At 43.7% G+C, this 22,322-nt stretch overlaps 1 protein-coding gene across 2 annotated transcripts; it reads left to right on the top strand.

Annotated features, from left to right (window-relative positions):
* The first annotated feature begins 4,218 nt into the window (after window positions 1-4,218).
* On the top strand, window positions 4,219-20,992 carry LPL (lipoprotein lipase). Of its 2 annotated transcripts, none has more exons than XM_084305422.1 (10): window positions 4,219-4,497; window positions 11,010-11,176; window positions 11,318-11,497; window positions 11,956-12,067; window positions 13,544-13,777; window positions 13,972-14,214; window positions 15,331-15,451; window positions 16,338-16,520; window positions 17,698-17,802; window positions 18,823-20,992. In XM_084305422.1, exons 1-10 carry the CDS (start codon window positions 4,425-4,427, stop codon window positions 18,866-18,868), a joined length of 1,464 nt encoding a protein of 487 aa, XP_084161548.1. In that variant the 5' UTR covers window positions 4,219-4,424; the 3' UTR covers window positions 18,869-20,992. The 2 variants fall into 2 exon arrangements, with proteins under 2 accessions (XP_084161548.1, XP_084161549.1); XM_084305423.1 differs by having other exon boundaries at window positions 11,013-11,176.
* Window positions 20,993-22,322: the final 1,330 nt, after the last annotated feature.

Below are 22,322 nucleotides of genomic sequence, written 5' to 3' on the forward strand. Positions count from 1 at the left end.
CTGAGCACTACCCCCAGACAAGAGCTCTTCCCTCTCCTTCTCCCCCCTGCCCTTGCACATTTTCGTAACCTTGCAAAAGTTTCAGACAACGTCATCTTTAACCTACTGCAGGCAGGGCTCGGGAGCCACGTGAGGGGCAGCGAGGGGGCCTGCACGTGTTCAGCACACCAGCCCCATGGCCAATGAGTGGGGAGCTGGCCTACACTCCCCTGTCCGCCACCCCAAAAGGGCTGCAGGAATGTCTCCCCCCTGGCATTGCGTTTTGAAAGATGTGTCTGGCGAGACAGCAAGCTGACTTTGGCAGGCAGCGCCGGCAGCGTGGTAATTAATTAAAGCACAGTTGAGAAAATCGCAGCGCAAGCTTACCCCGCAGCCAGGCCCGCAGCTCTGTGGCAGAGCATGGCGTCTTGCTGGAGCCCACACCTCTTCGTGCGAGGGGGTGGGCAGCCTGCATTTGGCTCTGAAAATGAGAGCGGGATGGAGAGGAACGGATCCTTGCGCTAATCAGTGAGCGAGGACCTTGTCTGCAAGATAAGGCAACCTGGGAATGGAGCAGCAAGATGTACCACAGTAGCAGAGAGGATAAACAAGTGAAGGCTACTAAAGAGTGTCTTACACAGGCAGGAATCCCTTCTCCTGTCGCATGTGCAGCTCTGGAGACTGAAGGAGCCTCCCCACAGAGAGCCGCAGACAGAGAGCCGCAGGACGAACAGGTGCCCCATCCTTTGCAGCCAGAGCAGCCAGAGCTGCAAACACTGCACAGCTCCCCGTAGCTCTGTGCCTACAGCTGAGCTCTTCCAGCTACCAGAACTGCATTGCCAGCAGACACTCCTGTGGTTCCTGCCATCACCTTTCCCACTGCTGCACACTTAGGGGGTTTGGGAGAGCCACAACGTGCAGGCTTCCACTTCGTTCCCACCTGCAGCACATGCTTGCCTGTCACCAGGCTGTCCGTGCTGCCAGGCAGTTTTCAAAAATACCTCTTTTTCAACCTTTGAATAAACTTAACATAGGAGAAAAGTATTCTTTTTGTTTGCTTGTTTGTATTTACTAGAGGAGAAATCACATGGAAGCTCACTCTGACTTTTTAAATTTAATTTCCCCTTTTCTCTTTAATCAAAAATTTAAATATTCATAGGGTGAAAACAAAGACCTCTTGCTTATTTGCATCTTCTAGCCAGGAGAAAAGCAGATTTTTTTTTTTTATTATTTTTTTTTCTTATATCTAGGAATACATTTTTTGGTGGGAGACCTCTTGTCCTAACATCCTGTATGAGGAGAATTAAGGCAGCACAGGAATTTTCAAAGTTACAGCATTAGCTCTCTCTCTCTTTCTCTCTTACACATACACAAACACATTTCTGTGCTGCGTTTCAAGCTCCCTATGGAGTATTGCAGTGGAAATAAAACATTGGGGTTGACTTCCTCTTGCCTGCCATTGTGTGAGGCCAATGAATCTGCTCGGGGTTTAACACAGCTGCATCACACAGACCAGCGCTGCCCACGTTGTGCTGGGGACACTCATGGGCTTGCTTTGACTTTAACCTTGCACATGGTCTGTGGGTGCAAGTAGCAGCCCAGTTACGCAACCCCTGTCTCCATTCCTCCAGACTCCCCACCCTTCCCTGTTGGAAATAATGTGTTTTAGCTCTCACTCTGTTACCTTCCACCCATTTTGGAACCCCTGACTACATTAAATCAGGCTCAGTTTCGCAGATGGAGTTTTGCTTTCCCCTATAGGATTATGTATTTTACAGAGGAAGCAAAACTTTAATCCAGTTAATGACTGCGCTGAAGCATGTTGAGTTGATGCCGTGAAGCTTCTTCGCAGCCTGATCACGATTACCTGCAAGGGAAATAGCAATTTTAAGTACTGGAAGATGTGCTGTGACAGAGTAGTGCAACTGCACATTGCTTAGTGGTCAGGGACACATTCTGCCTTCATGAAGGGCCACGTATTTCAGACTATTTTGCAGCTGGGTATACACAGATTGAGGCAACTACTTGTTCAAGATCTGAGAAAACAGAATTACTTGGCCCGTCCTTCCCCGCCTTGCCCCACAACTTCTCTTTGATCACATGGAAGTTTTCTTTTAGTGCTTTGTTTGCAATTTTTTCCTTTTTTTTTTTTTTTTTTTTTTTTGGTGGAGACTTTGCACAACTCTCTCAGATTATGCCTTCAAGCGCTACATGGGCATGAGAAGGAACCCAAAATTATGCAAACGAGCATTTTCAGTGTAACAAAGTAGATCTTATTCCAAATAGACTTCAAATCCACTGCCAGCCCTTGCTGCTCATAGGTTCCACGCTCTGTGCTGGGAATGAGCTGAAATTCTGATTACAGCCTGTGGATTAGCAGAGGTTAGTGGGGCCAGCAGTCTGCCCAGGGCTAGCCTGCCAGGCATTGTGACTGCTCTTTTGTACCTGATCCCACCAGATACTAAAATTGCGTTAGTTGTCTTCCCACAGTTGTATTCTAACATAAGTTTTTTGCTGCTGTAGCCATGGACGTAGCTGTGCAAAAGAGGAGAGAGACACCCTTCATGCCCTCTTGTGCTCTGACTGGGTCAGTAGCACCACCTGTGAGAAAGGTAGCCTGACTGTCCCTGTTATTAATTTAAATTGTTTGTTCTTTTAGTTTGTCAAATGTTGGCTACAGGGACTGGAATTTTCTAGGAAGGATGTCTGCACCTAGAGGGAGTCAGGTTGATTTGTAGAGAGGGAGTCAGGTTGATTTGTAGAGGGGGAAATTACACTATTGAGGTTCAACTAAATTAGATCAAGAGAAAACATATTGTTTAGTCCACACTTGAAAAAAAAAAAAAAAAAAGACATGAGAAAATTCTTGCTATTGTTTTGATGAGAGGGTCTCAAACACTGGTCAGAGGATATGCTTGATACTTATCAAGAGCAAGCTGCAGTGAGTGCAAGCCATGTTTTTCCCTGCTCACACCACTTCCATCCTCCATCCTTTCATCTTCCTTTCTGTCTCCTTACCCTCAGCCTTCCCACCTCCCGTGCCTTGCCTCTGACTCCCACCAACTCACGCACTTCTTCACCTCGCTGACCCCCCTGCCCCGATTGTCTCAACTGGAAAGAAAGACCCAGCACAACCAGTTGCACCCTCGTTAGATTCTTCTGAGATGCCTTTTGGATATAAATAGAGGCTGGGAGTTAAGAAACTTCAAGTTGTGTCCTGGGGAAGATGTGCTCTCATATTTAGATCTTATTGGTCTTTTTATGAAACCTACGTCTGCAAAGGTGACCCAGTTCTGCTACACTCGAGCGACCTCTTATTGAATAGCCTTGCTAATATGAACCAGGTATATTTTAGTCCATTTTAGTATATTATATTGCTAAGGTGCCTGGTCTGAGAAGAATCTGATGCTCTCAAAATGAATCACATTTGCTTCGCATCACAAAAAACAGGGAGTCCTCATTCCCTGTAAGCGACAGAAGACCTTTATGAGGCTGGGCCTTTGACAATATGCTGCAAAATAAAAACAGGTCTTGTTATTGATTTAGTATTTCTGTTACATGTCCTTACATAACTGATCTTTCACCCCGTGGCTGGCAACGACAACCTAGCTGCTTGCGAACCCCATTTCTGAGAGCAGGGCAGAGAGAGATGAAAAGCTCAAAAAGGCAACTTTGCATTTCTCCAGAGTATGGATGCAATCTCCAGCAAATTAATTTACGCTCCAAGCTTGCATCCCCTGGAGCGCTGGCAAAACAAGGTTTTGGCAGAGGTTTTTCAAGGGAAAGGCAAAAGGTGCCTTGCAGCCACCGGTCCGAAGACGCACTTAGCGGTTGAGTTGGTTCTCGGTGCAGAAGCATGGATAGGAAGGAAAATCTCATTCCCTTTGGAAAGGGGAGCCGGGGCGGGGGAGGCAGGGAAAACTGAGGGCATCCCGGTGGTGCCGGCACAACGGAGCGGGACCTCGGGGAGGGGACGGAGCTGGGGCAGGGGGGGCCGTGCAGGGCCGTGCTGTACCGAGCTGTACCGAGCTGTACCGTGCCGTGCCGAGCCGTGCCGGGGCAGCGGGGGTCGCGGGGCCCCGCGGGAGCGGCTCTGCCCCCCCGCCGCCCGTCCCCGGCCGGCAGCATCGGCCCCGCCCCGCGGCGTGCGCCAATGGGCGTGGGGCCTCATTTGCATATTTGCATATTGGCGGGGACATAAGGGGCCGGGAGGGAGCGGCGCCGGCAGAGGGGGGCGGTTGTGCCTGCGGGTGCTGCGGGCGTCTCCCCAAGTGACCCATCAACACTTCGTCCTTTTAGCTTTTTTTTCTTTCTTTTTTTTTTTTTTTCATTTTTTTTTAAACCCCCAAACTTAACTCTTCTTCCTATTCGTCCGGTTGTTTTTGTTTTGCTCCCCCGCCGAAAGAAACTTTTCCGCCGCGGCAGCGCGCACGCAGAGAGGAGAGATGGGGAGGAAGGCGCTGCTGGCCGCGCTCTGCCTCTGCCTGCCATGGGCCACGGCTGTCGGCGATGACCACGGTAAGTCCCGACCGGTCCCGACATGGGGAGGGGGCACGGGGCGGGTGAGCCTTGGACCGAGCCCGGACCGTGGACGGGGCGGGGTGGGGAAGCCGCGGGGCATGCCCGCTGCCATGGGGAGGGGGCTGCGGGGGGCACTGCTGCTGCACGGGGGGAAATGGGGCTGGAGAGGGCTGCTGGAGGACTTGCGTCCTCCTGGGACAGGTCTGGATACGGTTCCCTTGCCCGGAGCTCAGCAGGGTCTCAGCTCAGGGATGGCATGGCCTGCGGAGGTTTGGGATGTGCTTGTTTTTTTTCCCCCAGGAGCGAGGTGTCTCCTAAGAATCCCTTTCTGGAGGCAGGTTGGCACTGCCGTAGCATCATGGTAGGGTCCTTAGCTCCGTGCAGGAACAGGACCCTCTGTTCTGAGGGCATTCACCTGTCCCGTGGGAGTCCTGCATCCCAGCTGGATGCAGGTCTTGGTCCGTTTCACCTAAGGCAAGTCAAGATTTCATCACTGTCAAAATAACGCATTTGGGCTGAAGTTAATGTAACAGAATCTATTAGGAAAAATGTTAACAGAGGAGTGTACCCCCACAGTGTCTATATATACACACAGAATTGTACTTACACCACACCTATTGTACTTACATTTGTGCATGGGCACTCTCCAGGGTAGGGAAAGTAGGACACGTGCGCGTGTTGACTGCTCAATGTTCCCTAGTGCTCCTGTTTCAGCCACAACATGATCGCAGCTTTGACAAGCAAAGAGACTGGTTTTAATAGACCACTACTCTAAACTTTTTAGTGGTGCCCTGTCATGGCATTACTTTTCAGACATTGCGTGAGAGTTTAGCGTATCCTTTAAAAGTCTATATCCTTACAAGAAAATGTTGATGAATCTCCTGCAGCTGCTAGGTGAAGCTAAAATGTATAATGACACTTTATTTTTTTTTATTTTTTATTTATTTTTTATTTTTTTTTCCCTACTGCAGATGCCTTTGTTGTTTCCTTTGTGTGTAAGGAAGCTGGAGGGAAGCATTCAAAACTAAGAGCATGGGGTGCTAGAGCGCAGCCAGAGGAATGTATTCTCATTTCGAATCCAATTTTGTGCCATCACAGACAATCAAAAGCAGTTTCCATCACAGTACCCAAATTTCATACAGTAAAATAACTATCTGCCCAGAGAGAGCTTTCATCCCTCTAGGAATTGATTTGCCTTAGACTTACTGATTGCATTATTTCTCCATAGGAACAGGTTATATGTAAACAGGTTGTGCGATCATCCTAAAATTATCCAAGTCTTGAGCCTTGCACTATTTCTTCCACACCACAGATGTTTTGGAGCCATGGAAAATACATGATCCATCCCTCCGGGAATCCTGAGTATTTAATAAACAACATAGAAAAAGATATTGTAGGTGAAGATAACATTGGTGTTCCAGGAAAAGATAATACACTACTAGGAATGCATGCTGATCTCTATTTTTACCAGTGTAAATCCAGAGTCAGGGGTTACACCAGATTTACACCACTGTGTGATGTGACCTGCTGATGTTTGCTGTGGCCATGTTTGGGACAGACCTGCCAGAGCAACTGTGGTATGGCCTTTCCAGGAACAATGCCTTTCTGGGGAGGCTGCTGGGCATCCCAGATGTGCTGTAGAATAGCATGGGCACTGGCATTCCTAAGAAAGTCTTCTGGGACCTCTTCTGTGCAGGAAGCACTTGCATGGTGTGGCTTTCTCATGCACCCTTTCCTCTGCATTACTGTAAAGTTTGGCGGTGATTGCATTTTATTGTCTTGGGCTGATTGCAGATATCGCAGAGGGACTAATGGATGGCAAGATCTCTGCTGCTGGATTGAGTTACAGGCCTGCCAGCTGCAGCTGACTAAGCACCTCTTAGACAGGGAGTGCCTCGGAGAGGGGCGAGCATCCATGTGCACAGCGTGGGAACCTTGGTGTGCCCTCACCCTGCCAGCTGCAGGGCTTGAGCAGGACAGGGCCATGCTCAGCATCTGCTCTCTGGCCAAGCTGGGCTTCAGAGGTGTTGCTCTTCTCATTGAGAAGTGAGGGAGGACTTAACCTCAGGGCTCTGCCATGAGGAAACTCATAGAATGGGAGATGGAATTTCTTTCACAGCAAAGTTAAACAGTAACCTGATTTACGGGGTAGGTTTTGTCAGATTGCAACACGCAGTAGTCTGCTTTCAGTTTATAGTGTAGCTACAATTAAACAATCATACTTGGTGAAGTAGCACAGCTGACCGTCAGTGTGCTTCAGAGCGCTTTTAGGGACTCAGTGTTACTGATGGGTGCCATAGCCTGATGCTGGTAATCAGGTGGAGGATGAGTTGTTCCAGTTAACTCCAGCAGGTTGTGTAAATGTTTGATGTTGTGTGCAGATGTTTGCCTCTGTGTGTGTGCGTGGACTTAAGTTTACTCAGGCTAGCAGTACAACTTCTAGTGATCTTTGCACCCAGCTAGTAGTATTCCCACTTCTGTGTACATAACACCAGGAAACTGTTGTTTACCAAAGATTCCTGTTTAAACTGTAGTTCAGAAGCACTGATTCTTGCACGTGTATTGTTACCGTATTTTGCATCCTGCATCTGATGCTGGCAGTTTATTTTATGATTCACATTCCAGATGCTGATATATGTTCAAACTCACGTTTTCCACCCAGCTGACCACTGGTACTTTCCTTCATCCAAAACAGTTGACAGGTTGCTGTAGGCTTCTCTAGGCTTCTCACGAAGGAAATTTGAGGATGAATTCTCTTGATTAGTGTGTAACTGTGCGTTTATATTGAGTCAGAATGCTTAAAGTCAGTGTGATGCTTTCAAAATTGTTAGCAGTAATGGACTGAATGGAATTTCACAAATTGCAAATCCAAGTCAGTGTAATGAGGTTTAAAGAGGAAAATGAAATTACTGACTCTTCCTAGTTACTAGGCATTTTTCTGCACTTTATCCAAGTTCTAGGATATCCTCTATACCTTGGTGCACATGGCAGCTTTTTTAGGAGATGAAAACTGAGACTATATTAGTGAAAGTTTCAGAAAGGCAGCAGAAATTTTGTGAAACATGATAAAATGGAGTTTGGCAGTGCAGCCTGTAGGCTGTGAGAAGAGACAGCTCCAGTCTGAAATTGATGGCTTAATTCTACTCCCTTTTCCAGTTCTCTAAATAGGTAAATATCCCTTTCCGGGCACTGCCGTGTGCTTACAGTTTAAGAAGGTGACCTATGCAGCTTTATTTTGTAATGGGGACTTATATTTGCCATGGGGTACCTGGAAGTTCTTGCAACACAGAGAACATGCCTTTATACCTCTGCTTCCCTAAGCCTGGGAAAGTGTGATTTTTAGCAAAAACATGGATTTTTTTTATTTTTTTTTCTACAAGTTTAAACCTTCAGACCTGTTTATCTTCAAGGTCTTATTTAGAAATAGAATTGCAGTCTTATCCCAAAAACTACTTCAATGTTGCAGGGTGCACATAAACTTCTTTATCTGATTTATATCCATCTACATTATATAAAGCTTGTGGCAACTTCAGTTAAATTCCTATCCACCTTCCAGAAACATGCTGAAGGCTCCCCATTTCTGGGTTTGCCCTGGTTTGACTAACCCAAGTTGAAACACACCATTAACTTGCAGGTAGTGTGTGCGCATTGACCTTCTTTGCATTTCTCTGGCATCGTGTCAGACTGCAGGAATGAAACCCACTGTCACAATGCCTGACCAGCTCAGATCGAACATGATTCAAGGAGACTTCTCACTTTACACATATGAGGAAAAGGTCTGTGACAAGTATATGTATAACAAGGTTTAATTCTCAGTCACTTTTTTTTTTTTTCAATTTTAATGAGACAAAGATACTTTGATGTACAAAAGTCAAAGTGGCAAAAGCTTGCTTTCTGAAGCAACCTGCTCAGTAGCTGCAGTTCTAAATCATGGTATGTATTGAGGTCAGTATGTGAAATTAGTTTTTATATATGCTGTTATATACCCCAGTATTTTTTTCTGAAATTTAGTGTGCAGAAGGTGAGAGACGAGGTGGTGCTGCAACATGTGTGGAGCACAAGATGAGGTACAAATTGATCTTGTGCTGTGACCCAGACAGAATTTGCAAAGCCAAACTCAGGCAGCTCTTGAAGATAGCTTCTGATTAGCATGTCATTAAGCAGTCAGCAACAAATGCCACCACACACACACTTCCCTCATGCAGAGGGTATCTTGCTCCTGGGAAATGAACGCGTATGGACATTAGACACCAAGAAGTTTTTTTTTGAGCATGAAGGATGCTAATGATAATTTCTGACTCTAATACCTCACACAACATAGCTTAATGAGCAGAGTGGCCTTCTGCTATTTCCCTAACCCATGGGTTTTGCAGCTGGTGCTTTGCTGGGGGTGATGTGGCTCTTATACCCTAAATGCCATCCGGAGATTTTGTGGCTGAAACACTAATATTTGTCAAGCTTTTTTTACCTCTCCACTGGCAGATGCCCCTGTACTGTAAACTCTCCTCAGGAGTGAGGTACATGTGGGACTGCAAATTTGGTTTCTGAAAAGCTTATTTCCAAAAGAGTCACAGTAAGTGCAAATTCTAGCATGTGTTTGTAATTGAGAACACAACAGAAGGCAGGATTTCAATTTAATTTAGATTTTGGTTGATTATCAGATAGGTTTGATTCAGAAGGGAAATGATTTCTAAATATGAAAGGAAGCACTATTACCTAGTGAGCAGGTGGACTATTCTTGTTCGCCTTCCTGAATGGAACAAGAATACACATAATTGAAAGTCCTTGCATTGTGTGCCTTAGACTTGAAAGCTGTTCTTGGTTCTTTCCAAGTTTTACTGATTCACTGCTGAGTGAGAAGTTATAGTTGATATTTAACCAGTCAGATTTTAGGTATCTTCTTTTTCTGGCTAAAAATAAAAAGAATAAGATTAAAGGTTTGTTTCAGAGAGGGGTTTTGCACTCTCTTGGTTGTGAGAATGTGAGAAGTTTTGAATGTGCAAAAAATACTAGAGGGGGTAACTTCTGAGAAAACTTGCATTTGGTTAGTTTGGTAGCTTTTGTTCATTTTCAGCAGATAAAGTTTTATATTCAGTGTTATGTGAATCCTTCTGCTTGTTTGGGGAAGGATGCACAGGAAAAACACCTGTTCTTGATGGGGAAGGGGACAGGAAGGGGGCTTGCAGTGTAATTAGCCTGGATTAGCTGGCCAGGCAAGTGCAGCCAAGGTCAAGTACAGCCAAGGATGAGGCTTGAATGGGGAGACCAGAAAAACAAATTTTAGAAACAGTGAATGATTTTTGCTTCTATATAATGCAGCACGACTTTATGGAGACATATATATATATATATACGCCAGGTATAGAAGACTTACGCAGGGGGCAAAAGAAGGGTGCTGCATAACTGTTGTGCCTAGCATGAGGACCTGACTGCAGCCCTGTGCATTCCCTGTGGTGGCTTGGAGCCATTTATTAATGCGTGTGTAGGAGTCTGTGAAAGCTTGGTGCTCACGATGCCAGCAAACACAGCACTGAGCAGGATGGAGTTGGCCTGAGTTCAGCTGCACTTGGAAAACAGGCAGTCAATATTTGCTAAAAGCAAGTTGACAAAATACGACCTGGTTTCAGGAAAGCATTGGCGTTTAGGTCCATGGTTAATTACAGGATCTGTGGGATATAGAGGTGTTTAAGTGTTGAATCAGACCTAGGAGGATGAGGCATTTAAGTTTCCTCCTAGACAAAGGAAGAAGTGGACATGAAGATTAAAGTAGCTTCTCTGCCGTGACAGGAGCAAAAGGAAAACTTATGTTTTGAATCTAGAAGCTGGAGGGAGTTCTGAGATGTGATCCTTCCAGGCCATCACATGCTTTCTGACTACCAGTACATGATTTATCTATTTATTTTTCTTCCTTCAAATGGGTTCAAAATAACTTCAGGCAGAGGAAGACTTTTTTTCTCAAATGTTGTTTATTAGATGATGTGGAAAAAAAAAATACTGTCTTCAAAATGCAGGCTGCTGCTTTGCTGGCTTGGTTTCCTTAGTGGTTATCTGATATTTTCACCTACTGTTTTTCTCTGGTGGTAAAAAATAAAATGCCCACATTCTTATAAAACTTGGACTTTACGGCTCATATTTTGAATAGACTGTGGTTACTGTGTCCTAAGAAGAGCCTTGATAAACAAGTAACATGTTTGTGATGAAGTGGAAGATGTACCTCCAAAATATGTAGTATTATAGGAATTTGCTTTTCTGCATGTACCATGACTCCTAAAAGTGGCTCATACCTGCCTGACAGATAGTCAGATTCTCACTGTTTTAGCAGTATCATGGAGGGGGAGCAGTTTTCATGAACCTTTGGTTTCCCTCTCCCATACTCACTGAGGGAAATGAAAAGTGCGCTCCATTTCTTGTCTGTTCTTGACCTCTCTCCAACATCATAACTGATAACTTCTGAACTGTTTGCCCTAATACTGCTAAAAGGCAGCTCTGTTTTCTGTGATCTTGCATAGCAGAAGCTGAGATGAATTTTGAGGGAATCGAGAGCAAGTTTTCCTTACGGACGCCTGCAGAGCCCGATGAGGATGTCTGCTACCTGGTTCCTGGGCAGATGGACAGCCTGGCACAGTGCAACTTCAACCACACCAGTAAAACCTTTGTGGTCATCCATGGATGGACGGTAAGATGAGAAGGGTGGCATGTCCCCTTTGGTTGCACTCATGATGGATAGGGCTAAATGCTTCAGCTGAGGGATCTTTGTGCTACAGATGATATTAAAACCTTTTTTTTTTTTTTTTTTTTTTAAACCACAATGAAACAGGTGACAGGCATGTATGAAAGTTGGGTCCCAAAGCTGGTCGATGCTCTGTACAAGAGGGAACCTGATTCAAACGTCATTGTGGTGGACTGGCTAGTTCGAGCTCAGCAGCACTACCCAGTGTCTGCTGCATACACTAAGCTGGTCGGAAAGGATGTCGCTATGTTTATTGACTGGATGGAGGTAAGTCACATATCTCACATATTTAATGTCCTGGGTCCACAGAGTATTTCTGAAGGCTCTGTGAAAGATAAGCTATGAAAGACGGGTTCCTATATATTATACAGCAGCCACATTTTAGCAACTAGTTGGAAGTCTGCCTTGCCTTTGGAATTTATTTAGGGGATCCAGAAACTGGGGCAGAAGATGGCTGAAAATCTATGGTACACAAAATGTGTTCTGTCCCTAATCCTTTATTTCCCTCTACTTTGGTTTTTGCATTAAGCAAAAAACTCAATTAACTGAAGCAAGCTTCTATGGAGCAAGGTTATACTGATTACATTTGGGATTTTTTTTTTTTTTTTTTTTTTGCTTTTATTCATAGCTCAAACAAATTCTGCTTTTTATAAAATAATTTCCCTTGTGTCATCTGATTGTCGTCCCACTTAACATCAGATTTTAAATGACGCTCTCTTCTCCAGGAGAAATTCAATTACCCACTCAACAATGTCCACTTGCTGGGGTACAGTCTGGGTGCTCACGCTGCTGGGATTGCTGGGAGCCTGACCAAGAAGAAGGTGAACAGAATTACTGGTAAGAAAACATGTAGTTTTAGAGAGTGAAGAGTCCTGTCTCCTTCATACTGAAATATTACTTTTCTCTGGAGAATCACCAGAATAATTGTTGCTTGCTGGCTGTATTTAGGCTGTGTTCATTCTACATTAAATCAGTGGTTCTGGTATTTATATAGTAGAACTGGAAAAGGTTCAGAAAAAATCAATCAAGGTGGTGAGTGAGAAGCCTCAGTATTTTTCTGCACAAGAGATGAGTAAGTAGGCAGGGATTTATCAGCCTTGAAGAGATTGGTTAGGGGGAATGGGATTGTAAATGGCCAAATCTATGGCCTGGGGAAGGTCTCTGCATCTCTTGCAGCACAACAGCTGCAGGGAGTTGTCTCCATCTCGGTGGACATCCCTTGAAGCTGCTGGGAGCATTTCCAAGAGGAGTGGGAGGTGGATCCTCCTGCCATGGGTGTAGTACCTGCAGAGAGAGCTCTTTGCCATTGCATGCTTTGGATTCAAGAAGTCTGTACGGGTTCAAGGGGAGGCTGGAGTGAAGAAATCCACTGTGCGTTACTAAAAATTAAATCAAAACAGGCTCAAGTAATTTTCTAGGCTTAAAGTAATACTTGGACAGTTATGGGAAGAGGAAAGGAATACACATTTGCTCCTATGCATACTTAGATGTCTGCTTAGGGTGATATTTTCCAGGAGGCTGAATAGTGTGCTGGACAAGGTGGTGCACTGTAGCACGACCATTTGGTCTGGTTTACGGCCCAGCACCTGGAGAGCTGAGCTCTGCTTTGCCCCAGCACTGATCTCAGTGACAAAGGAAATGCCAACATCAGCAAATGAGGCTAAGAAAATCACTCATCTGTGGTATCTTTGGTGCTGAGAGAGCTTGGGAGCCTCATTCAACCTGCAGCCCGGCTCCCTTCCTCCTGGAGCTGTTTGTGCGTGCTTTGTGAACAGGAGTTCCTGCTCCCTGGCAGAATCATTCTGGCTGTTTGTGGTGTCAATGTTGCTGCAGCTTGACAGTTTACTGTAATAACCCTTCTCCCCTTAGGCATGCAGACTGCAATGCTCTTATTTATGTTTCCACTTGTTTCCCTAGTAAAGAGTTAGCAGCAAGACATTTTCCACACTTCAAACACTTCAAATAGAAATTTTACAATTCTTCTGTTCCTTGACAAAAGGGGAAACATTGAGAAAATATTTACAACTTGTTTCTCCCATCCACTGGAAACACTACAGCTGTGGGGAAGTTATCTGTGCTTCTTTACATACATTTACATACACCTTATTTGTCAGATAGTGTCAGCATGTCAAAGTGGTGTATTTGCTTCTCCTGCATGCATGAATGTTACTTAAATGATGCTACTTTAATGTCTGTAGTAATGCCATATGCAACACTCCAGCCCAGTGTGGCACCAGAGCTTGGCATGTGCATCACTGTTAGTGTTTTGGCAGACAACAATCTCAGTTATTCTTTGTGGTTTGCACCATAAAGGGCTGGATCCTGCTGGTCCCACCTTTGAGTACGCTGATGCCCTCACGCGCCTCTCCCCGGATGATGCTGACTTTGTGGATGTCCTACACACCTACACCCGCGGCTCTCCGGATCGCAGCATTGGGATTCAGAAACCCGTTGGACACATCGATATTTACCCTAACGGGGGAGGCTTCCAGCCGGGCTGCAACTTGGGAGAAGCTCTGCGTCTGATTGCTGAAAAAGGCCTTGCAGGTGAGGATGCTCTGAAAATAAACAGTGTCATATCCAAATGAAGATCATCTGAAGTAGAGTTCTGGATACAGGAATTTGTATCAGGAATTTCAGGTTCTTTTAATATTGTCCCTTGAAAACCCAGCTATGGCTTAGTGGGTTTTATATCAATTTGTATGTGTGTAAACATATTTCATATGTATTTTTCTTTGAAGATGTGGATCAGCTGGTGAAATGCTCTCATGAACGATCCATCCACCTCTTCATCGACTCCCTCCTCTACGAAGAAAAGCCCAGCATGGCCTACCGCTGCAACACGAAGGAGGCCTTTGAGAAGGGGCTCTGCCTCAGCTGCCGCAAGAACCGCTGCAACAACTTGGGTTACAAGGTCAACAGAGTGAGAACAAAGAGAAACACCAAAATGTACCTGAAGACCCGTGCTCAGATGCCCTACAAAGGTAGGTTTTGCTGGCTTACTGGTGAGCAAGGCTGGTAGTGTTCTGCTCAGCTGTGCATCGGGGTGGGCACATACTGCAGATGATATTGCTGTGTGACCCTGTAGGCAAGGCTGCATGCATTTGGGTTGCCCACAAGCTGCAGTGCAGGGTCAGAGCATCAATGTAATTTTATTCATGGTGTGGTGGGTAGAATACAAAAAAAGAGGGTGTTTCGAAATAAACTCCGAAGTGACAAAATGAAAAGAGTACTTACTGTGCAGCCCAGACAATAACTCCACCTGGAACAACTGAATCTTCAGATTTTTTAAGTATTTTTTTCAACTAGTTGAATTTTTCCTGCTGCTGGGAAAATAATCAGCAGAGCTCAGCTTGATGAGTAACTTGCTTAAAGTTGTGAAGCCATCGGATTCGTGCCTTTCATACTGCTTTTGCCACGGGAGCACCACACCCCATGTTAAAATCTCACAGCAGTTCTTGATTTCCACTGCCACAGTGGTAGGTCTGAAAAGGACAATGCCAGAAAGAACTGGATAGTTTTCAGCTAGGAAAATAATTGTAAAGTTGGATTTTATTTTTTTCTTCTTCTTTTTTTTTTCCTCCGTACTTTTGACTGTGCCACATGGTATATTGATTGCTGTGTGCATTGTGTGTTGGACTAGCAATCAGGGGGCATGTTCCTGCAGTGTTAGAACAGATGCAAGAACAGTGTTTCGTCGGCATTAGGCACTTAATCTTTGGTGTTAGGGGACTGAAATAAACAGTCCTGTATGAGGAGGGCACAATCCTTGTCTCATGTCGAGGGTTGCAAGTTATGCACACTTAAAACAGGTTTGAAGGCAATACTACAGATAGTGTACTTATTATGTTGTCAGAAAGGACTGCAAAGCCTTTTATTATTATTTTTTTTTTTTTTTTTGAAATTGTGATACCCTTGCATCCTAATTGTTACCTCCTCACAAAAATAGTTCCCTGGATACCCACAGAGCTCATCTGTTTAGTGATGCTGTTGTATTCCATCCTAGGAATTGTGCAGGGTTTTTTGAGTATTTGTCACCAGCAGTCTCTTTGGAGCTTGAGGGATTTTTAGTAACAGACTTTTCTTTTGTGTTCTTCTAGTCTTCCATTACCAGGTCAAGATCCATTTCTTTGGAAAGACAAATATGACCAAGACCAACCAGCCATTCCTGATCTCTCTGTATGGCACTTTAGATGAGAGTGAGAACATTGCTTTCACATTGTGAGTAGCTACAGAAAGAATTGCAATGCACTGTTGAGTCTAGCCTAAATCTGTTAAAGCCCCAGCTGAAAAACTTGGGGTTCTAACTCCAGCTACAGAAATCTGTGTTACAGGGTCTCAGAATTTTTTCTTGTCCTTGATCAAGGGGATGCATCATTCATCCATTGCTAAAGCTAATGATCTAAGATGTATAGAAGACATTCTTCATATCAGGTCTGAAACATGGAAATGGTCTGACCTATGGCCCCATCTAAGAAGAATTTTTGTGTTGTGAATGTGTCATCATTCCTCCCCCAAAACCCTTTTTGCCATATTCCAGCTGAACATGGCAAACATGAATGTGACCTGGTGTAAACAGCCAGATGGGGCTGACGGCCTCAGCATAGAAGCTGAGGGAGACATATTTCCAAAGCTCTGGAAAGGAGCATAAATCTCTTCTTACACACCCTTAACATAGGCTGGAAGGGAATGAGGCTGGAAGCACCAAGGTGTGTTTCCTACTCCAAGGAAACGCTGTACACAAACTGTTCCTGGCTGGTGCTTGTCTAACAGCTCCCTGAGAGCCACCAGCAATGGAGAAGACACCTATCTCTCCCAGGCTTTTTACTAGCTTGCTACAGAAGGGTTTTTTTATTTGTTAATTTTTTCCCCTCTTGTTCTATCCATCAGAACTATGGATGACAGTTTGCTTTCTCCCTCTTTGAAGTACATTAAATCTTGATTCTGTTTCCCCTTCTTTCTCTAGTTTTCTGTCCTTTAGGTTAGAAAGCCCCTATCCCTCTAATCTTTCCACAGTTCATTAAAAATCATAAAAAGACAGATTAGTCTTTTTGGCTCTTAAGACATTCCCAATAGATTTTTTTTTTTTTTTTTTTCTCTCCTGCAGGCCTGAAGTCTCCTCAAACAAGACCTTCTCTTTCCTGATTTACACAGAAGTGGACATTGGTGACCTGCTTATGCTAAAGCTGCAGTGGGAAAAAGACAGCTTCTTCAGCTGGTCAGACTGGTGGACTCCTTTTACATTCAGCATCCAGAGAGTCAGAGTGAAGTCAGGCGAAACTCAGAAAAAGTAATGTGTTTTCATTGTCATGAAGTATCCTAGTTTTAATTGCCAGTGTTACCCTACTCATGGCATCTCACAGGGTGGGACAACACATGGAAAGCAGTTGTAAATGAGTGCTACGCTGATAGTCAGAGCTCCAATAGCACCAAACCTGCATTTATTTCAGCCATATTCAGCTGTTTGCCTCCACTGGGATCAGCAATCTGTAATTTCACTCCCACGGAATTCATTTGCATCCCACTGTCTCATTTGCCTCAGGTTGGTTACAATATGCAAGAGAGGATCTCAAAGAGCAGCTCGGATTGTATTTGCAATTTCTCCTTTCTCTTGCTGGACACATGCATGGGTTTTCATGCAAAGAGCCTGCTTAGCAGTAGATTTTCAGAAACCTTTCAAAAAAATGCATTCTCACTGGAAATGATTGCTTCGTTAAGCTGGATTTTCTGGGAAGTAGGACGTATCTTAATGGTGGGTGGGAAATGAAACACATGAATGCTGCAGATGTTGCTAATACATGAATGCTAAAACAGCACTTAATCTGAGCAGTTTTGCTCTACCTTGAATCTTTTGAAGTATTTAGATTCATTAGACAAGAGATCTGTTAGCAGAAAACGGGTTGGGAACAGAGAATGTGCACGTCCTATGTACAGTGTTGTGAATAGTATGTTCCTCCTTTAAATAAACAAGGCAGTCACTTTATCAAAAAACAGTTATCAGAGCTGAACAAATATAGGGGTTGGGAAAGTACTGATAAATAGAAAAGCAACCACTCAGGTTTGCTGGAATTGGCAACCTACTCTGTTTGCAAATATTCAAGGGAGCAAGGCTTTCTTCCAAGATCATTAACCTAAAGGAAAAGTCACACAACTAGTGTAAATAAAGATCCAAGAGACTTCAAGGTAGAGCCTCTGCTCTCTTAGCCACAATAGGATTTTATGCAAAAGGCTAACAAAAGTCTGAGGTCCATACATCCTGAGTTTACCAGTTTTTCTTACACAGTGGTTCTTTTCTAACGGAATTTATTTTTATTTTTAAATAATTTTCTGCCAGTGATTTTTCCAGGCTGGTACAGCAGTAGTGCCCCACATGGCAGAGCATGAACACTGCTTCCCAGCATCCTGTTCCTGCAGTTAAAAGATGATGTCTGGCTCAGTCATCTAAGCGTCCAACATCTATTTCACAGGGTGGTGTTTTGTTCTCGAGATGGCACCTCACGTCTTGGTAAAGGAGAAGAGGCAGCAATATTTGTGAAATGCCTGGAGCAGCCTGTCAACAGGAAAAGGGGAGGGTAAGAGCAAACACCATTGTCTTAAGGTTGTGGAAACATGATTGGATTTCATAAAACTGAGATTTGGTTGATTTTGCACTGATATTCTAAACATTGCAGAAGCAACACAACTCAGTCTAATTTGAGGTTTGCTTGTAGTAGCTTTGGTAGCTTAAAAACCCCAGAGCTGGTTCTCTGCTAACCATCTCCTTGTGTGGTTGTTACCACACCTGCAAAGCAAGTACAAGTCCCTCTCACACTGTGGTAGCAGTCAAGTGTAAATGATACTGTTAAGGAGGGTATATAACAAACCCTCTGTTTTTAGAGGGCACTAACACAGAGAAGAGCTTTCCTCTATCCGAAGAATTTCTACGTTCACCCTTAATGCAAGGACATCCAAGCACCTGTGCTGAGTCAGTCCAGAGCCCTTCCTTAAGGCTGAACCTGGGTCTGGAGGCTGGTACAGACGGAAACAGGGCGGGCACATGGAGGTGCTCTCCCTGGCACACTGCTTTCCTCTGGATTAGTGACTTCCTGAGATTTGCACCTCAAATTTGCATCAAGATTACATCTGAGTGTTTAATGTATTTTTTTATTTTTTTTTTTTCTGATTAGTAACTTTTCTGACCCAGAGTAAACTTTAAATGTGGGGCCAATTTTATTTGGACTTTATCCACTAAAGTTTGAGCTGGAGAAGTGGTTATATTTATTTTAGTGCAGTTGCTATCAGTGAAAGGTCTCGTGGGGATACTTGTAGACTTAGATCTTTTTTTTTTTTTCTGCATAAAAAGGCACATGTGATGACCTTCACTCCAGGGCAATGACCTGGCGAGGCCTTGGGAACTGTGTGTGTGTGTGTGTGCGCATGTTTGTCTGACACACCTGTAAAATTCAGTGGCAGCCAGGAACAGCCCAACTGCATAACTTATTTTCCTGTTAAGTATTGTTTTTGGATAGTAAGTCTCAAAACAAGACAAAAATTGAACAAGTGTCTTATGTCTTTCTCTTCACCTTGTCTGTATTTTTTTTTTCTTCCCACAGAGCCAAGAAAGCCTCTAAAGAAAATTCTGCACATGAATCTGCTTAAAAGTGACAAGAATTAAGATTTTCCACACTGGGGAGGAGGAGAGTCTGTTCATCCCAACGAACTGGATGTTCAGAACAAAATATATAGAAATATTTATCTGCCACTGGCTTTTTTGCCTGCTATTCCTAGCTACTTAGGAGTCTTCTTGTAAGGAAGTCTCAGCATACAAAGTTACTAACCATAAAGATACATTATAAAATAGTTGTTTAAAACAAAGAAACCCCTGCAACAAATTGCCAAAGGCTTGAGTGTTAGGAAGGAATAAGTGATTTTTGCTTAATCATGGTGCCTTGTGACAAAGTTTCTCGACATCAATTCCTCTATAGCAGTTTTGTAGTATTTATTGAAAAGAAGCAGAGCCCTGTACCTGGCTTCTTTTTGGAGTCTTCTGGAACTGGACTTTTATTTCCTCCTTGCTTGGCTATCTGAATTTTCAGACAGTTCAGTGGCTAGAGTTCATTGTCTTCTGGAGTGTGTTTAGCAAATAAGTAGGCTTCCCATGTGAAAAAATACCTTTGCTGCGTGTAAAGCTGTATCCGAAAGATGTCAGGGACTGACTCAATATGGGGATGAATTTTCTAGTTTGTGGTTATGAATGTGCTTTACTGGGGGTAAATGCCAGTGCTGCTTAGCAATACTTATGATCTGTTAAACTATATACTTCTATGCAGCATATCCTGGAATAAATAGCAGTTGTAGGAGAAGACAGCAATACCAGTGTCCTATGCAGACATTCAGCTTTGCATCTGTGCTTTCATCCCCTGAAAATGGAGCCATCAAACCTCCAACACTGTGCTGAGTGAGGAACGGCAACGGAACTGAGCTACCAGAAACCGCAGGAAATGGACTTTTTTACCACTTGCTTGCATCCCTGATGCTAAAACTAAGAGATTCAGTGTTGTTTGATGCTGAATGTCATCCATGCAGCTGTGTGACAGCTGTATCTGGTCTTCAGTGCAACTAAATCCACAGGTGACCAGCATACTCCTGCTTCCCTGTACTGGAACTGTGACTTCCAGTGACAGCCTTCATTTGTTGCTTGGCTGTGATGTGATGCCAGATACTAGGAGTTGCTTGCTTTTCCACCTTGAGGTGGAATTCAGCAGGGAGCAAGAGCTGTGACATTTAAAAAGAGCCTGATTTTGTGATGCACAAAAATGAATGGTCTGAGAAACACTTGAATTAGACATGCTGTGAGTTGCCAAAAATAGATATATTGAAGGCTTTTTGCTTTCCCTTTCTTGAAGCAATGTGTAATTTTTCTAGTGCTTGAGGAAAATTCAATAGCCTTCATTTAGCTTTCTAGAGGATAAACAAAATACTGGGGAGGTAGAAGGGCTTCAAGGTAAACATTTGGAGAAGTGTAATGTGAGCTATTGATGCTGGTCTTCATAGTCTTTTCCCACATGTGCAAGACAAAGTGTGGAGGTGGTGATTCTCTAAGACCATCCTATCTTTGAAGCAAAACCAACATAAATGCATTTACGTGCAGTTTCTTTTTTTTTTTTTTTTCCTAGCCATCGCTGCTAGTATATATGGGGATAAAAGTCTTGAACAGTGCAATATGTTGGAATATTAATAACTCCAAAATTGCTTACATTTGGTTTCCTCACTACAGATAGGATGAGTCATTGAGGGTGGGGCTGAGTATTGAGCCACAGCATTTGAGACCTCTAAAAATAAATACGATTCTATATTCCCTATAGACTTCACATTTTGTTGCAATCTTCTCTTTAGAGTTAAAGTTCTCTGGAAATAAAATGTGTGTAAACAGGTGTGCTCTTAATCCAATATCTAACTCAAACACATACAGAACTTGGATACAAAATAGTGGGGGTTCTTTTACATGGGGACACATGATTTAGCTTTGAATGTTATTTATTAGCTGTAAATACCATATTTATGTGTTTAAAGGTAGTTTGTATATATTGCTTAAGTTGCTGAGAGTCTTTACATTTATACAGTTGTGTGGTATTAATCCTGTATATAGCTTTCAGAGAGATTTTTATCAACAAACCACTTACACTGCATTATTTCCAGTGTGGTTAATAAGGTTTTTTTTAAAAAACTCCTCAGTTTTGTACAGAATGGAAACCTATGGTTTTAATAAAACTCTCAAACTGATGCCAAAGTCACTAGTTTCATTTTGATGAAACAATCTGCTGTATATGTCTTATGTGAAGTCCACAGCCTTTTACTTGGATTCTGAGATAAGAAGATGGGGTAAGAATTTTTTATTATTTTAAATGTAAGTTGTAATCTTTTTTTTTTTTTTTTTTTTCATTTTATGATCTTCTGGGAAATGTGAAAATCACAAATCCAGATACTAAATCTCTATTTGCCTGTGAGTATCTCAATCAAAAGTGAAAAGTGAGGCAGCTAGTCAGCTGCCATTTGTGGTTTCCAAGTTTCAAGGCCTTTTACAACAGCCCATCCTTCGAAAGTCTCATTTCCTTTTTTTTTTTTTTTAATTTTTATTTTTCCTTCCAGCAGAACTGTGCTTGTGCACTTTCCTCTACCGAAACAGAAACTTTCTCTGCAAATTATACTTCCGACCACTTGGTTACAGGAGGCAAACACTGATCCCTAACCCTCACCACCACTTTCTAAAGGGAGCAACAGTGAAAAATCACTCTGGCCTGCACTCATGTGCACAGCTGAGCTCAGGACAGAGCTCAGGCATTTGACCTGTGTGGGCTCCAGCAGACAGACTTGCCCTGTGATGCACAGCAAGGCTGTACCAAGGCTGTTTGGAGGGGAGCACTAGAATTAAGGAGAGTTGTAGCAACATGGGTGTGAGGGAGAGTATTTAGAGAAGCTTTAACTTTGGTTTCAGATGGCTCTATGGCAGGAACAGAGTTTTGCTCCTCCTGGTGCAATCAGAGAGAAAGTATGACATGAAAAAAGAATGGGGCACAAATGCAGAGGATGAACAGAGGAAGAGGGATGAAAGAGAAGTGGGGAAACAGAAGTACCATCAGGAAATGAATGGGGAAGGGGAAGAGAGGTGAGGAGAAATCCAAACTGCAATAAGGGAATGAAAGGAAATGCCAGCAGCAGGTGCTTTAAGGGCACTGCTGCTTTCCATGTGTCAGAGGCTGGGTTGAGGGACTGGAAGGACTCTCATGAGACAAGGCCTATGACCACATCTGAAAGCATCCTGCATATTTTTATATGTATATAATGTACTGCATCTTTTGCAGTGATGACATTACATTATTCTTTTAAAGCCACAAGAACCTCACTGCACACAACATGTTAAGAGGTAAAGCAGGGAAATAGCTTTTGGTGGAGGTACAAGAACCCAGGACACCCCTGGAAGCCTGCAGTCATCTCTGGCCCCTGAACTCCTGCATTTTGTTCTCCAATGCCCACCTGCATCAGGAAAGATGATGGTCCTTGGGATCATTCCTGCCCATGGCAGCCTGTGTGGCCTCTGGACGGGGTTATAGGG

Source organism: Netta rufina (genome assembly GCF_964035555.1).
Source record: "Netta rufina genome assembly, chromosome: Z".
In the NCBI taxonomy this organism is placed as follows: Eukaryota; Metazoa; Chordata; class Aves; order Anseriformes; family Anatidae; genus Netta; species Netta rufina.